At 38.8% G+C, this 17,852-nt stretch overlaps 3 protein-coding genes across 5 annotated transcripts in view; 2 read left to right on the top strand and 1 right to left on the bottom strand.

Moving 5' to 3' along the window:
- Positions 1–17,852, top strand: part of PBLD (phenazine biosynthesis like protein domain containing) — a 72,202-nt gene that overhangs the window by 21,842 nt on the left and 32,508 nt on the right. The gene's annotated exons all lie outside the window — the stretch shown is intronic.
- ATOH7 (atonal bHLH transcription factor 7) lies at positions 882–8,248 on the top strand. Its single transcript, XM_030275577.4, has one exon. It carries the CDS (start codon positions 6,976–6,978, stop codon positions 7,429–7,431), a length of 456 nt encoding a protein of 151 aa, XP_030131437.1. The 5' UTR covers positions 882–6,975; the 3' UTR covers positions 7,432–8,248.
- MYPN (myopalladin) overlaps positions 13,005–17,852 on the bottom strand; it is a 69,706-nt gene continuing 64,858 nt past the window's right edge. For all 3 annotated transcript variants that reach the window (XM_002190720.5, XM_072930785.1, XM_030275571.4), the window contains exon 20: positions 13,005–17,713. In XM_002190720.5, coding sequence (XP_002190756.5) covers positions 17,544–17,713 — 170 coding nt within the window. In that variant the 3' untranslated portion in view covers positions 13,005–17,543. The remainder of the gene's footprint in view (positions 17,714–17,852) is intronic.

Below are 17,852 nucleotides of genomic sequence, written 5' to 3'. Positions count from 1 at the left end.
TCATTGCCAGACTAAAGTCTGTAGATCCTGTATGAACAGGTTTAGCTCTCCTGTGTATCAGGAATACAATCCCCAGCGATTAAGAGAAAAAGGGTTATAAGAAAATAAAAAGGGGTTGTGTTTTCCCACCTTGATATTTGATGATCTTCAACAGCTGGGGAGAGTCTTATAGGAAATTAGTATGGAAATTCATCATGGAACAAAATTATCTCTCAGCATAGTTACCCATTCAGTTTCTATTTTTAAGACTTTTTGTAGGCTTTCTACTCAATTCCAAAAAAAAAAAAAAAAAAAAAAAAAAAAAAAATTAAAGGCTAACTTGTGAATGGTCTTGGTATTTTTTTAATGTAGAGCAAATGAAATTGAGGGGTTTTTTTAGCAGTGACTGCAATAATGTTGATGTATTTCTTGTGCTTCTGATGTCATAGCCAATAGATAATTTAAGAGTAACTTACTACAGTGTAAGAAAGATTGTTGTCTCACAAGGTTGGTGTGGGGAACGTACTCAATCTATGACCTCCCATGCTGGTGTTTGGGAGGAAGCAGCTCCTAGGGATAGAAAATCCATAACACCACATAATCCAGAAAAAGGCTGACCTGTCAGCAGGTAAAATGTAATAAAAAGTCATACTTTCTGCTTGAGGCTGTCTGAACATGTTTTTTGCTTAAAGAAGAACACAGCTGATTTCCTATTAAAAGCTTTTGGTTCATCCATTCTTTGCAGCAAGCTTGGGATTTTTGGTTTTGTTTCGTTTGTAGCAGTGGTGTTGCTTCAGTGTTGAACATCCCGTTAAATTTAGCCACTTTTATGAAGTTCTAAACACAAGTGCACACATCTTAGTACACAGGCAGACTCATAAACAGTTGGGCTTTGGCTGTGGAGCAGTTTGGAACAGACATCTCTGGTCTGAGGCTAAAAGGACCAACTGGAGATTCTCCTGTTTGGAGGGCAGTGGGCACGGGGGTAAACATGAGAACTCCCATCTCTGTAACCTCAAAGATCCCCTTGTATTTTCCAGAGGTGACTGTGATACACAGGTGTGAGGAGTGGGCAGGGTGATAATTGGATCAGAAACACCTGAAAATGTTAGAGAAAGGGGAGGGGCCAGAAGAGAGAGAGGGACTAAGGTAAGATCCTCAGAACTAAGAGGTAAACAATCTCTGGAGAATTACTTCAGAATCTGGTGCTGAACCCAAGAGTCTTGAGTTTATAATTCCTTCTGCTGTGAGGAAATGTGGTCAAAACAGCTGATGAATTATGTCCTGACCATCTACTTCATCTTTTCAATCCTGAGGCATCTGAGCTATGAAAAGATAATAATTTATCACTTGTGCTGCTAATTACCCTGTTAGGGGTTTTATAGAACAGGTTAGGAAAATGTCTATCAGAGATCATAAAACCAGTAATTCCTGTCTGGAATTAGAAGGATAAAGTAGATTCCTTCCCTCGTCTGGTTTATGGTTCAGAGCGTGCATAGTACTTTTAATAATTCTCAAGCTATATAGTAATGGAAGGTCTTCACTTGAGGACTCTTGTCTTATTGAAACTGAGTACATAGGAAAATAAAAAGTGCTTAAAGTAACTGAATTATATCTTAAATAAGTGGATTCTGCTCTTGCCTGTGTCAGAATTCCTATGTAATGCTTAACAAGTATATGTAACTTTTCAAAATTCGTATTGCCCAGTGGTACTGGAGATAGTGCTGATCGAGTTAATTCACAGCTCAAAGATGAACAGAGAGTCAATATTTCACCCAGACTAGTGGGTTCAGCTGTGGAACAAAGCAGCCAAGCTTCCTTGCACGGTTCTGCCAGAGCAGTGAACGTTGTGCCAGGTTGCCATGTGTGCCCTGGTCTGTTGTGTCTGTAGGTTCCCTTGTGAAAAATGTCAGGACAGCTTTTGCAAATAGCTGAGCATGTGCAGATGCAGTTGACCTTGATAGATAACTGCATTTTTAAACACATGACATGTATATAATACTTGGAAAATCCACTAGCTTTGTAATATGTTAGAGTGTTTTTGCTGCTCTAGTGGTGCAGTGGGTTACAGTATCATTCTATGTGGAAGCTGCTTTCATGTTCTATCCTGTGCGTGGGTATACAAAGGTACATAATGTAACCAAATTCAGTATATAATGTAGGTGAGAAACGGTTACATGTTCAAGACATGTTCCTCTAGTTACATGGTAAAAGCACTCCTTTCTCCTTTTTGAGAAAGGTTTTTTAAGAGGTTTCTGACTTCCTGTTGTAAAAGCATGCCTTCAAACAAAGTTATGCTTGAAAGGGTGTTCTTTCAAGGATCACTGGGGAATGCTCTGCTTTTTGAGCCTCACCTGAGAGAGGTGAGAAGGGTAATGTGGAACAGAAGAGAAATGGGTGAATTGAGGGTAGTAACTGCAGGGTAGTATGGCAGATCCTGAAGTGTAGTTGGGACAGTTACTTGAGCTCCTAGAAAGAAGAGCTCAGCCCAGAGAGACTGAAGAGGAACATGAACTGTTCTGAGCATTTTAGAGGAAAAGGTGTCCAGTACCAGTGTGGGAAGCCCCAGGTGAAATGACTGCAAACTCCTCCTGCATCTGTAGATTGTTATTCCATTTCCAGTATTAGTTACTAAGTGTCCCTCCAAGATACAACATTCTCTAGTGAATTGTTGGTTTTGGATAGTTCTGTAGCTGTGACAGGGAAAAGAGTGCAAATAACCAAGGCAGGAAAAGAAGTGATTCTGCACACCATGGATTTCTAGTCTGTCTTGTGAGCTGAGTCAAATGTTACAAGAAATTGGGCCCTTAAGGATGGCCATATTTTGGTAGTTACCCACCTGCTCTTAATTAGGCAGCGTACAGCATGCCATTCTTTCTGCTTTGCTCAGGGTAAACGACAGTGCTGAGGAGTCTTGAGGCTTTCAGAAAGGATCTACCTGAGAGGAGATAGTTCTGGCTGGAGGGGAGAGGTAAGATTCTTGTTTTGATACATTGCTTGTATATGTTTTTATACATACAGGTAGAGAAAGTAGAGAGGAATTAGACTTTAACCAGAAATATTGCTTGCATTTCATTTTAAATTTAGTTTCAGGTCCCAGTCAATCCCCACTAAAAGTAATAAAAGTAATTAGATTGTGTTTTCCATAGCAGTACAAGTGATAGACATTCATATCTTAGTGGGTGCTGCACTAATTGCATCTGAGTTTTTAACCTGAATACCTAGGAGACAATTTTGAATGTGTTTATGCATGTAGTCATAAATCCAGAAACTAGCTAATTTCTTTAATGGATTGAAGCTCTCCTTTATTTTCCTAAAATTAGTGGGTGACTTCAAGTTGCTAAAGTAATCTGGTTTATGACTGAACTAGCATTCTTATCTGTCTTTTGTTTTTCTCTGAGGGAAACATAGCATTTTGGTTAATGATACTGGTTTTGAATTAAAATATGACTCGGGAATAATGCTGTGAGGATCATGGAGTAGCACTAAATCGGTACCTGCGTAGTTAGAGAATCAAAGATGGAAATTTGAGCAACTGGGTAGACACGGAACTTCTTTCTGGTGATTTTGGTGTTTTTCTGCCTTGAGATTATGAGGAGAAAAAAGAGTAAAAGGGATTTTTTTGAGAAATGTTTGATGCACAATACCCATGAAACTAATATAAGTTAGGATTTAAGAAAAGGTTTTAGCACCACAGCAATTTGTCACATCAGGATATAGTAATATCTTTTAAAATATTGATAATAATTAAAAATATTTCCAGTAGTAATATATATGAGGAATTATTAAAAGCAAAGAGAGGAGGAAATAAGGTTATGTAAGAAGTAATTAAGACAAGCTGAAATATAGAGGAAATCAAACAGAGTGAAGGAAACCTGTGAAAACTTCAACTGATACCCTTTCTTTTATTCACTGAGCAATAAAGCAGGTTATTTTTTAGGTTGAGGTAACATTATCATAAGGCAATGCAATGGGGCTGTGCAAATGAACTAGATTGTGTGAATAAGACCTTGATACATTTTGTATCTTGCTTTCATAAAGCAGGAAGTTTACAAGATTTTAAGTGATGAAAAACAGGTATTTTGATCAGCCAGCATTTTTTAGCTTTGCCTATGAGCTATAAAATCCTGTTATTAGTTTGTTATTAGTCTAAATGGATCTGGGCTCTTGTCCTGTGGTTTGATAGCAAATCATTTAAGCTGAAGTTACAGTGTGTTCAGTAGGAGAGATAAATCACAGCTGCTCTCCTGAGATTACAGCAGTATGTTAGTCAAAGTATGATAATGATGGTGAATCAATTAGGAAGGGAAAATTAACAGCACTGCTGTGTACTGGGTTACTGTGCATTAGTGAAGCAAAATGCAAAGTTTCTGAAGCACTGTGATTTTCGATATATTTGAAGTCTTCATTGTAATTTATACTGGCAGGGCATATTAAGTTAAAAAAAGAACACTGGTGCCAAGTGAAAAAATACAGTACTCTGTTTTAAAGGGGAGCTTTTCGTATTTATGGCATGATGTTAGCAGCACTCTTAAGATGAAAAGTGATTAATTACCTGAATTGAGTAACAGCTATTTCGTGAGAACACACAGGAATACACAGTATTTATTAACTTACAGAATAGCTTAATTCTCTGATGTTCTTTTGCATGAAAAATCATTTGATAGTCATTGTAAGAGACAGAGGGTTTAACTAACAAACTTATTTGGGATAGAAGGCTGCAGGAGCACTAAAATATGCTTTAGCAATAGCATGAAGATCAGACGTGGATTTTCTTTACTGCATATGCGGTACTTCCCATGTAGCATCTTCAGAAACAGAAATCTCACAAGTTCTAATTGCTGATCCTTTAGGGAAAGACATATGTGTCTGTGGGGTTTTTTAAGGGAGCTGTTCTCAGATAATCAGAAAGTGGCGTTTTAGCGTGTGGTAGTAGCTCTTTATCTCTGGAGAATAGGTCAGCGCACACAGATAGCCAAGTTGAACATTTCTAATGAAACATGACGAAGTTGCGCTTCTTTAAAAATTGAAGAAGTGGCATACATTTTGATAATGGAATAATGGAGGCTCCCTGCCCCAACTATCATCTCTGTTCATGATCATTAAGATGCGGAATATTAAGAGCAGAGCAACTGGGCGTAACAGCCGACGTCCAACATCTGTCATGCTGGAGTCCATTAGTGTTCAATTGCATCCTATTGTTTTTGGATTATTCAACCTCATTTCATTGTCATTGCTTTTGCTAGGGATTAATCAGCTGTTTACAACTACACCAAGTTTTGGAGTCATAATGAAAACAATTGAGCTATAGTTCTAAATAAATATACAGTATTCAGTCTCTAATGAAAAAAGTTACTAATTTATGAATGCTGGTAACAATTTAATTAAGTTTGAAATCAATACAGATAATAAATCATTGTGTGGCAGGATTTTTTTTGTTTGTGTACATCACAAAAAGATCATGTGATATTTCCTTGTAAGTTTACGTTGTTATGATTTTAGTACAATGCAAGTACAGTAAAAGAAAGATGTTTTAGTTATGGGGCGTGGGTATATTGTGGCTCCTCTGGCATTACAGTTGGTAGCAGAATTGATTCCTTGCTGCCAGCAAACAGATTTGTTTTTCACATCCTCATTTATTTTTGTAACTTATTTAGAGATATTACTGAAAACACACCTTTAATTCACATCAAATACACATATGTACTTTAACAGGATATATTAAAAAGGGCAGTTTTCAGGTGATTAATATACTTACATGTTTTTGTGTATAACTATAATAACCCATCTAAATATTTTTGCAGTTATTAGGTAAATCCATAGTTACATTTTAACTGTTTAAATATATTTAAATTATTTTATGACTTTGAGTTTGCTGGCAGGGAAATATATAATCCCCTTTTTTCTCAAGATACTACTCTGGTTGCAATGTTGTGTACTTTATACAATATTAAAATTGTGAATGCTGGAGAGTTTCTAATAATTTTAGTTTATTTATTTTGGTACCATATGTGCAAACCAGTGGTATTCTTACTATCTTTTAGCTCTTTAGGCCATGTATCTTTTAGCTCCTTCTCTTGTTTCATTAATGCAGTTATTCTTCTATCCTCAATACTTAGCCAGAATTTTCACGTGTTTTAATGTACAAATACTACAATGCACAGAGATTTTTTTTTTTTCCCTGAGTTGCAACAGATTATCCATTGAAAGGGTCTTTTGCTTAACTGCCCAGAGTCTTGTGGGGCCAGCCAGACACTACTCCAGATGGCAAGTTGTTAGGGCTGGACAGAATGGTTTCGGAAGACTTCTCACCAGATGAAGGCTGCAATGTTGGGATTTTACTGTTTGGCTTTTTTTTCCCCTGTAGTTCCCAGGGTGGGAAGGTGCTGGGATGGCAGCAGTGTGCCGCCCACCCACCTGCTACCACCTGTTCAGCTCTTGCAGTTTCTATAAAGCCTCGAGTTGTCCACTTGACACAATCGTTGCTGGCCGGCAGAGCCAAGCAAAGAGACATCTCTCTTAGGAAGTCACGGCTTCAGAGCGCAACCCTTCACCATCGCTAAATCCTCTCCTCAACTGAATCAGGACTTCTCTCCTTTGAAACAGCCATTTGGAGCTGTTGTGCCTTTAATCCAGTAAGATCCTTCTTGGATTCAACAGACTGTTTTCTTCAGTAACATACATTTTGAGAATGGAGATTTCATTGTTTACTCTCTCTCTTAGAGATTAAAGAAATTAAAGGAATGAAAGCGTAAGACATAAAAATGCTTCATTTTTTCTTTCAACGATAAGAAACGATTTTCAGACATTTCCAGAAGAATTTTTATTTTATTATATTTATTTTTTTAGAAGCCAAGAAAAATACTCCATCATTTATATGGGAAGCAGATTCAAGTGGTATGAGGGTTACTCCACGAGTGCTTTCCTTACCACTTTTTTGAAAGCGAATTTTTGCTGGGTGATTTTTGTGTGTGTGAAAGTGAAGCTGCATCAAATATGAAAACCTGTAAATCCAGTCACCTGGACTCAGCTGTGGAGCCGGACTCGCAGTGCAGGAGCGGGGCAGGCTGTGCTGTGAAGTGCAGCTCGGAAAGGATGGAGAACGCTGCCAAGAGGAGGCTGGCTGCCAATGCCCGCGAGAGGAGGCGCATGCAGGGGCTGAACACGGCCTTCGATCGCTTGAGAAAGGTGGTTCCGCAGTGGGGGCAGGATAAGAAACTGTCCAAGTATGAGACCCTGCAGATGGCTCTGAGCTACATCATGGCTCTGACCAGGATCCTTGCTGAAGCTGAGAGGTTCAGCACTGAGCGAGAGTGGCTCAGCCTGCACTGTGAGCACTTCCCTGGCGACAGCTGCCACCACTACCCGGCACAGAAACCCGCGGCGGACGGCAGCCCTTACACACAGAGGGTGTTCAGCTACCACCCCGAGCACTTCCAGATAGCTAATTAGAACTTGTTGCCAGCTAAGAGTATGCAGCAGGCCAGATGTGTAATTTAATAATTAGCAAGAGTTAATCTGCTTGACTAAGGTAATATTGGCATTATAATAGCTCATTCTTGTTTGCATCTTATAGTCATTTGACAAAATAAATTTGCTCTGAGAACATAAAGTCAAAAGGCATTTAAAATGAATTCATTTATTTAATGCTGGTGGAAATTATACTTTTAATTTGAAATATTTCTGACAATTGTTTCCTAGTTTATCTAGTGTATTTAATGCTTTAATTAAAGAAGTTTTTGAGGTTTTTTTTTACTGTGATGAATCATGACAGTATTTCTACAGATCATGGGACAAGTTGACCCATGGTGTAATTGATTAGAATAGCACCAGAAATTAACCTTATTTCATGTTTTTTCTTTTTATGTCAGCCTTAAAGTTGTTCTTTAGTGTCTTTTTGCATAAATGGTTCACATGGAAAAAGTTTTATAATGTATTGGAGTTCTAGTCCTCAGAGAACTATCTTTCTTAAACTTTGTAAGTTTGACATATGGGTTCCAAAGTTGTGTAGGTTTGCTTTAATCCAATTTATGGTGTCTCTTGTATGCTCGAAAAAGAGCTGGTTTCGAGTCATGGAAGGAATGTTTTATTTTCAGTGATTGTAAAAACACGTGTGATTGTATACCATAAATGAGAGTGCTTGTGTGAAAATAATCAAAGCTTCTAGATTTTTGTAGGCTTTAAATGATGGGATTTTATTTTTTAATCTTATGTTATCTGGAAACAATAACAGATTTTGTAAATCTTAAATAAAGTGGTTTATATGCTATGTCCTCACCAAATATCTGAAATTCCTACCCTAGGAATTACTTACTAGTGGATTTTCTACCCCAAACGTTACACAACTTCTATCACAATCCTGGCAGTTTAATGTGCTGAAGAAACAACCAGCAAATTATATTTTCTTCCCAGTTACAGCAAGGAGTGTATTTTATGTGCGAATTTGGGGAAGAAATGATGGAGCATTTTTGCAGAGCAGTTGAGTTCGGTTTCAGCCCTGGTGATGTGCTGAATTGGCCTTTTGTTTACTTGCACTTTCACTTGTAAGGGATAGAGGGGCCCGGGGAGAAAAGGCAGAAGAGGAAAGGAGGTTGGGAAGATGAAAACACGAGGGAGGAAGCAGAGGTGGGGGAAGCAGACATGTCTGTAGCAGGGTGCAGAGCCTGCGGCAGCAGCTCACTGTCCGTGCCTGCTGTGGTGGCAGCAGGCTGTGGAGCTGAAGGGTGCTGCTGCTGCTGCTGCTGAGGGGAGATTCCGGAGAAAAGCCCTCCCTGGTGTTAGCCCAGAGAGGAGGAGGAGGAGAGCTGCTGTCCCACAACAGCTGCTGGTGCATTTCCAGCAGGGAAGGCTTGCTGGTTCCCTGCTGGCTGCTGCCATGTCTCATATTTTCGGATTCTTTCAAATGACAAATGAATAGCTTTGATAGGAGTTATTTTCGACAATTAAGCAGCTTTCAGAGAAGAACAAAGGCACGAAGAGGAACTAAGCCGTGTTTGGGGGGAGAGGGGCTGTGCTTAGGGGCCGTTCAGAGCAGTCTGCCCTCCCTGTGTGTCTGTCCCTCGCTGATGTTCCGCCCGGTCACTGTTGAGGCTCCTGCCTTCCCTGCCCTGCGAGCTGACGGTGCCTGCCACGGGGGCTGGTTTCAGGCTGGCTTAAACACACTGTGTATTCCGAGCAGGTCTCTCCTTTAAACACTGCCACTCAGGAATGGGTTTTTCAATGCATATTTAGCCTCTTTAAAGGTAATGAATAGTGTTAATTATTAAAATGTGGGCTTTCTCTTCCTGTGAATTACGTTAGATCTTTATCGGCAAGCAGAAAGTGGATTCAACCTCAGCGATATGAAGTCATGTTATTCAGACAGTAGAATTATTGTTGTCCATCATATAGTCAAGTTAACATTGTGTGAATATTACTTACCATTAAGTGGCAGGTTTATGTATGTGATAACAATGAATGCAGTTCTTAATTAAATGATGTGCTCTCTTACCCTCCTGTGTTAGCTGTAAACCTCAGGTGGACACAGTCTCACCTGCACTGCTAACAGCAGTGGGTTTTCCGTACTGAAACAGGAATTGCATCCAAATAAGTAATGTGATTATATGATACAGAAAGCTTGCCTAAAGCTGAGGTGCAAAGTGGAATACAGTAGAACAGGAAAAATGCCAGAGTAGAGTGCAAGAACACTATTGATGCTTCTGCACTACTGGCATGATTTGTTTTTGTGAGACATGACATTGCAGTAATTCAGGTAAAAGTACTTAACAGCCATTTCTCTTCCAATTTTGTTTCTTCTGTGCAGCTTTGTACTTTATTTTCTCCTGCATATGATGATATAGTTAAAAAAATAATGGACTAGTGTGCAGGGAATGATTAAATGGTAATAAACTCTCATAAAGAGGAACAAAGCAACACAAACCATAAAATATCTGTGCTCATGTTACCAAAAGTTCTTAAGAATTGAAATTGAAGTCCTGCAAAGTACTTCAGTGCAGTATGTAGGTAATGAGCACTTATAAATCAGGTCACGGTATCAATCTCTGCTTCTGATCAATATGGTTAAAGTTATATTCCCCTGTAATCCCTATCTCTTAGATTTTGTTGTGCTAATGGGACATGAATGTTTATTGATACCTTTATTTATAATTAATAATATTGCTGCTGGGAAAATTGTGATTTTATCTAATGCTGTACTGGTTTTGTTTCTTGGGAGGGAGCAGTGCTGAAGTTGGGATTTTCAGTTTACTGTAGTAGTGAAGGGAGCAGGGTAAATTCTGTGTAGTGCACAGACAGCTGTCTATTGATTATCTGTCAAAGCCTTTTGGGGAGTGAGTTGAGGTGATGGGAAAGTTAGATCATTAAAAATTCTGAGTGCAGTTTGAAAAGCAGATAATATCCAAGCTGGTTGGGACTTCTCAAACAAAACAACTATTCAGTAAATCATTGATTTCTTTTAATAGCTTTCCTTTACAAATACTTCAGTGATATTTGTGAAATGTAAAAGTGATAATTTGACTTGGGTTTGATTATTGCTCCCAAATATTTGTTCCCCACTGACTTTTTGATGCTGGTCAGGTAATGGCTCTGAGCCACCTTCTGTACTGGACTTTGCTGGTGTGGGCATTTCATGCTCCCTCCCCTTATATAATCATGGCTTCTGTTAGGCCTCCAAATAGGCCAGAGCTTAGATGCTCAGAGCTTGGTGTGTTCTCAGAGGCTGAGTTTTGTCTGCCCATAAATCTTTGTCCCACTGAACACTGCAGTGCAAATCTGAAATACTTTTGTTTGTACTATCAGTACTACATTTGGTCCATCTGTCCAGTTATCACTGTAATTGTAGAACCACGTTATTGTGGGAGCTTTGAGGATGACAAATGCTTGCTTCATTAAATATGTCTTGCATACTCTACATATATGTGTTTCACTGTTGGAACTCACTGTGGAATTCCATGAACTGTTTGTGGGAAATAAACCTCTATTTTTCTGAAAGGACTTTCTGCAGGGTTTTCTATTTGAAGCTACAGGTACTGTGCTTTTGTGATTCTTCTAATCCTATCACCCTGTTTTGACATGCCCAGAGTTATTTTTGGGCTTGGAACTAGAGTAGCATTTTTAACTGCAGTGACTTTGCAGCAGCTGAAAGCAGAATTAGGGTAGCACATTCCCAAAATGTATGTTAGCAATAAAAATTCAAGTGCCTTCTTCATCATCAACAACATGTTTTCAACTTCCATTCATCCCAAATTTTTAGGCTTTTGTCTTCCATCTCACCATTTATGAGGTATATAGTGCACAGTCCATCTTGTACTATATGTACACACAGGGCAAGTCCCATTTCTTGACTAGAATTCTGAAATGGTGCTACAGTACCCATTCTTCAAAGTAATAATGTCCCTGACCTCTGCTGTACATTTGTAAAGTCAATGGCACTGCAGCTTCCTCCTGTGGGGAAGCATGAGTATCATTAGGTATTTCAATATTTAACTCACTCCTTCTATATTGTTAAGTAAATTTTTCTGTGTAAAATCTTTGTGGAAGTCCCTCCTGTGATGGGATTCACTAGGAACTAATTTTAAAAAGTGCTATTTCCAGGCCAAAGGAATTGATTTGCCAAAGGAAACTTTTGCCTTAACATAGGTACCATTACTCTTGGGATTCCAGCTATTTGAGCTCAGCAATATGGATACGGTTCTCTGTAGATAGGAGTGAAATTCACCCAGATTTTTAAAATAATACATAGAAGAGCTGCTTTTTCTCTAAGTATGTTTAGCTCTTCTATTTCTACAAGATATCCAGGGGAAAACACCAAGTGCACTGAGGATGAAGACATGTTTATTTATGGAGAAGCAGTCCCCTACACAGATATCTTAAAAAAATATTCACCTGGTACTCGTTCCACTTCTTAAAAATTCTCTATATTTTAAACTTTAATTACATGTCAAGCAAACCTAGCTTCAAGACCTCCAACCAACCCCTTGTATAATATTTAAATGTCTCTTCTGCTAAAGAGTACATTTTCATATTGTCTACTAATTTGTGGTTCAGTTTTCATTTGTACAGAAATTAGCATGCAAAAGATACCTTACTAAATTTGCTTGAAGTGTCTGCATATGTAACTCCAAGGAATAAGAAGTTCATTTTTGACTGCTTTCTGCAGCCTGGGGTGTATAGTAATATTTTTCTAATATCTCAGATTGTCCTCAATGTTTTTCCATTTCTTTACAAAACTGTGTTTCCTGTTGCTAACAGACTGTGCTAACTCACAAAGGATGGTCAGTTTCTGAACAGAATTCCCACTGGCATAAATGGAGAACTCCACTTAAATTCACACACATATGGCCCAAGATTTCTTTTGATTATGCAATAAATGGTTTCTTATAGTGGACTTGATGTATAAAGGCATTAATAGAAGCAACTTGTGCTGCTCAGAGGAAATTATAAGATGTGAAGGAACCGCTTCAGCTCATAGAGCTGTAGCTGAGCTAAAATGGTTTTAAGAACATTTCCTTTGACCTGGCAGGCACAGAAGTACGTGGAAATCAGGTGGGAATGGAGAAACACGGTTACATGGGAGTGCAGAAGTTGCAGGACTCATCCTTTTTATGGTCCTGTTCTCTTCTCTACCTGAGCTATGAGATCCAGATTCCTTCAAGTGTTTGGTTTGGTTCTGCAGCTTATTTAAAACCCATTCCAAAATGTACTAATGGACCCTTACACAAAAAAAGATGTTCAATTATTCAGTGTGGTTTGTGTGTTTGAGTTGCCCTCATTCAGCTTTTTCCTGTTCAAGTGCTGGGTGCACAGGCAGGGGTTGCAAAGATCAGGGCTCTGTGCCAGGCCCTGTGTGCAGCAGGAGAGCTGAGCAGGGCTGCTCTGCAGGCAGCAAACAGGTATAACAGGCACAGAGGCCACCTGACCCATGGACAGGCAGACACTCAATGAATTTTTGAGACACCATGGAGTTCAGCTATGGCACACCGTAGGTAGGAGCAGGTTTTAAAAGTGATGGGAATTGATACCAAGAATTGTTTAAAAAAGCAACAACTTTATTTCACAGCTACCTACTAGAAGAATTGCTAGTATATAACTCAAGAATATTTATTATTTTCTTCTAAATAATGTAGTCTGATTTCATTAATCAGCTGTCACAGCAAAGTTCTGAGAAAACTTCTGGCATTGTTGCACATTTTCACAATTATTTGAACATGTGAAGGGCACAGTCTTGTATGCAACTCTGAAACATTTATTTAAGTTCAGGTGAGATGAAGGGAAATACATTACTGAACAGGCAGGTGTTTTTTTTTTTTTTTTTTCCTTTCCCGTGCAGTTAAAATATACTATAAAACTGATGTGAGCATTTTTCTTCCCAGTGAGAATGACTTTAGAAAAAAAATGAAAAATATCAACTTTAATCAAGAAGAAATATTAACTAGAATGTTAAGGCTCAAAGTGAACATTTTTGTATTGGAAATAATAAGGCAATTTTCAATGAATCACTTCTCCAGTATTAACAATATAAATATTTCATTAGGTTTTGTAAAGACGTTTTTCAGAAACTAGTGCTTTTAAACCTGGTAGCATTAAGAACACAGTTCTTAAATGAATCTGTATTCCAGATTTATTGGTTGAAGTCCCTACAATTGCTGTAAACGATTGGGACTGGCAGTTGTTTGCGTATTGAGATGAAAACTGCAGACTTGGGTTTTCCTTTTTGCAGTGTGTGCTCTCATCTCCTCATGTTAGCAGATGTGAGGCGTTCAGAAGGGTTGCTTCCATGTGGAAATAAGGAACTCAGTCCAGTGGTTTTAAGGAAGGAGGTCCAATGATATCAATGCAGCCCCAAATGTAATGCTGCTGTAAGCTGGCTTTGCATCATTCTGGACCAAAAGTTTAAAGCAAAAAGAATACTTTTTGAAATAGAGAATTGCAGCACAAAAGATGTCATTTCTGCTCTAGTGTGCAATATACTGTGCCTCTGATTGGTTGTATACAAAAGCAGGACTAGGAGGAAATGGGAAACTAAATAAACCTACAAGATTGTGAATCTGTGAACACTTGAGAGGTTACAAACATGGGCGTTTCTGTATCACACTTATACAGAATTATGCTCCACATTGTGGTGGTTTCGTGGATTTTGGCAGTTAATAACTAACAGTGACTTTAGTGGAAGGTCTAACATGCAGTTTTGTTGCTGCAGTAGCCTGTCCTGAATGAGAGAATGAAAGCTGTGACAGTGTGAAGTGGAACTGGTTATTCAGTGAAGAGCAGCAGTGAGCAGCCAGGTTGTTCAGGAGGGAGCAGAGTGGCTCTAACACATCCTGACATGGTGTGGCAACATAGGACTGTCCTGCTCTCCTTCCCTTCCACAGGCTTTTTTCTCTTGTCTTTTCCACCACTTAACAGCACAAATGTAATTTTGATGTCTTTTTCTTGCAAGTTCTTCCTTCTGATGAGCACATCAATAGCACCTGTGAAAAGCATTGGCATCCATTCCCACGGGCTGCTTTTACAGGCTCACTGCGTGGGCTCAGCACATGCAGGGGAGAGATGTCCTCTAGCAGTTAAGGAACAAAATGTAACAACAGACCATTTGGGATCAGAGTGTGACTTTGTTTTTATCTGAGCTACTGAAAGGAATTGAAATTGCTGACATCTGCATTTTCTAGGGAAATGTGAAGGGTTTTGATCTTTTTGCTAGGAAATATGGTTCAGGAGAGACTATTACAGTTCAGCTAACACATTTTTGGTGATCTGCCTTCCATAGCCTGACTCGCACTGAGATTTCTGGGGCCCCTTCTTGAATGACTTGAATGACAGATCTTTGGGAAAAGTCTTTCAGCTTCTTGTCCTCCCACTTCCGAAAAACTGAATGGACATTGTAAGAAACATTGTAGCACATAATGGTCAGCATGTCAGCTCAGGTTATAATGATGTGAGTTTGGGGACACTCCTCTGGTTTGCATGTTTGCACTGTGCACTTTGTGTTTTAATTTGCATTGAGTTTTTGGGTGTGACGTCTGATGCTGTAAAATGTGAGAACCACTGCTGCTGTCAGTAATTCTGGTCAGTATGATTCCAGCACTGGTAACCAGGTACTTGCCAGTGGGGGGTACTGGCATTCCTTTCTTCTACACTGTGTGAAGAACTCTTGTAGCTGGGCTTACCTAATGGGTTAGATTCCAGCAAAAAGGAAAAGTTTGTGCATGCTTGAATTCTTAGTTTCTACTCAGCTGACAAATAACTTAATCTAGGTAGGATATCTAGACAGGCAGTGGAAAATAAAATAATTTAGGAAGCAAAGAGTGTTTTACGTCTGAAAAAAGCTCAGGGGTCATCTGGTCCAACCCCTCACTCCCAGCCAGGAGAAGGGGCCATGGGGGACTTCCAAGCAGGCAATCTCTTGACTAAGCCTGTGCTTAGGGATAAAGCCTGATGACCTGGAATACTTGAGTTCAAAACCTACTCTCTTTCTGAAATGGTGGGAAGACCAGGTCTGTAGATGTGAGTTTGATCTTTTGTGTCTTAATTTCCAACCTTTCCATTTCCCAACAGCACTGAATTAAGCAAGCAAAATCCAATAACTTTTCTTGGATTATTTTTCCAAGAGTAACTAATATGGGAAACTTGAAATTTTGGGTATAGTTTTGGAATCCCTAAGTCATCCTAAAAAACAAATGAAGGTAATAGGAGCAGTAGATTTTCTATCCTAGAAGATCAGAGCCACATTATGACTTAAGTTCTGCATCTCATTACTGAAATCACTTAACTCAATGCATCACTTTCAATAGCCATGAGTTTTATTTTGATTTCCAGGGAAGAGGTACAATGTGGGCAATATGCTTTCCCTTGGAAACACCTGTTCCTTGTTTTAACTCTTAGGATAAGATTGTTTTACGTTTCTGGTCTGTCCAGTCTGGATTGAATTGCCTGAGATTGCTAACAAAAGTGTAAGAGTTATAATGATGGTTTTGTTTTATGGTGTTCACTCAGGTGGGAAGAAAACAAGACAAGAAATTAACTTCCTCTAAATCCTGAGGGAATCAATAGTAAGGAACAACAGAAGCTCTCTTTGTGGGAAGCTCAGTGAAAGACATCTTTCTCAGTCTCTGGCTATATCCAATATTCTTTTGCTCTTAAGATAACTCTTCATTGTTTTCTTTGCATATGGAGTTTTTGAAAGCTCAAATTTTAAATTTGAAGAATCCCCAAACATAGTCAAAAATGAAAGTATCTATTAAAATTTTTTTTCATCTCTGTGACTTTGATCATGACTTTGTTGCATTCTTCAGCCATGTTAAAAGCAGTAAGTAAGAAGTGCTTGAAACCATTGTCTAAAGAGAGGGTTAGCAGTGATGTAAAGATGCAGGAAAACATATTAAACATTCACAGATTCTAACAGCTGGGGTATTAATATAATTGTATAGATGCCAAATATATTTAAGTCAATCATTAAGTGTTGACACTTAACACCTTCCGTTGGGCTTTCATTAATTTGCCTTATTTATTATTACTGTTAGTTTTTTAGCTTTTTGCATATAACTGCTGCTTAACTTCGTAACTTTTGTATATTAACAGAATTTTCTGTCTTCCTATTAGCCACTACCCTTGTGATTGTTTCCTAAATGGTGGCAAAAATATACCAGGCATAATTCCTTTCCATTTAGCCATAAAATGAGCTAGATGGTAGATGCACATTGAAAATTAGGAAAATGAGACTGATATTTAAAAGCCATGAAGGGACAAGTTTGGTATGATCCATGTTAAAGTCAGAGGATCACAAACATGGGAAAGAAAAAGTATGAATCACATCTGGTAAATAGTTTCAGTTATGGGCTCAAGAGAACATGCTTCAGACAAGAGGAATTTCCATTTCCTATGCACCTTATGCACATGCCTTGTACCTTATTTAATGAACCCTTACACCAAGAATACACAGTTCATAGAGTACACACACACACAGATATAAATATTTAGGGTATACAGCTGTACCTACATGAAATGCTATATTTACTTAGTCTGGAGTTCAGAAATTCCAGCATAGGCTGGCATAATAATAATATATAAAAATGAGTTACATCTTTTCGATTTAACTTGTGCTTTTTGATTATTTGGCGTGTTTTTCAAAACTACATTCAAAGTCTTGTTGTTTACCCTCATTCAGGATTGGTGTTACTGTAATGTCAGTGTTTTCACTGGCAGTATCCCAGCTAATCATCATCAATCCTTACCATGGCAGCTACAGTGCAGTAGCTCTAATTCAAGAAGTAAAAGTGGTATTGGCTTTTAGGTGCTGAAAACTATGTTGACTATGTAATTCTTAGCAAACTACACAGTACTGAATTTATTGCACAACACTCCATACCACAATTATCCTGCATTAAAATCATATGCAAAAGTCTTGTATGATATATTGCTTGCAGCCTTTGCAGCAGCAGAACACTTAATTACAAACAAGTTGCTTGTAAACCTTGAGCATCGTGAGTTGTACCTCTTTTGTTTTTATTATTTAGTTTTTCACAGTTCTAAGTATCTCCGCAGGTGCAACTGGAACAAGTGTTTGTTTTTCAAAGTTCTTCACTCTCCACCAACTGTTGGGCTGGGGATGAAAACAGCACAGGGCTCTCAGGAGCTGGAAAGGCAGAGAAGATGTCGAGTCCTTGGCTGCTGAGGTTCGTGTAGCGGCTGCCCCCGGGCCGGAGCTTCAGTGCTTGTGGAATTTGACGGTGCCACTGAGCTGCAGCAACAGAAACACAATGGGCTCTATAAACCTCTAGTTTGGGTCACAAACAAGCAGTGGAAATCAATCCACACACCCGGAAAGTTGCTTCCAACATCCTTGAAGAGAGCACAGCATTGGTCTTTCTGGGTTAGGC

The sequence above is a fragment of the Taeniopygia guttata genome, chromosome 6 (assembly GCF_048771995.1).
Source record: "Taeniopygia guttata chromosome 6, bTaeGut7.mat, whole genome shotgun sequence".
In the NCBI taxonomy this organism is placed as follows: Eukaryota; Metazoa; Chordata; class Aves; order Passeriformes; family Estrildidae; genus Taeniopygia; species Taeniopygia guttata.
The sequence above is the reverse complement of the archived record's forward strand: the minus strand, read 5'-3'. Positions and strand labels throughout refer to the sequence as shown.

Coding starts and splice junctions, on each gene's coding strand:
- ATOH7 (XM_030275577.4), top strand. CDS start 6,976: ATGAAAACCTGTAAATCCAGTCACCTGGACTCAGCTGTGGAGCCGGAC.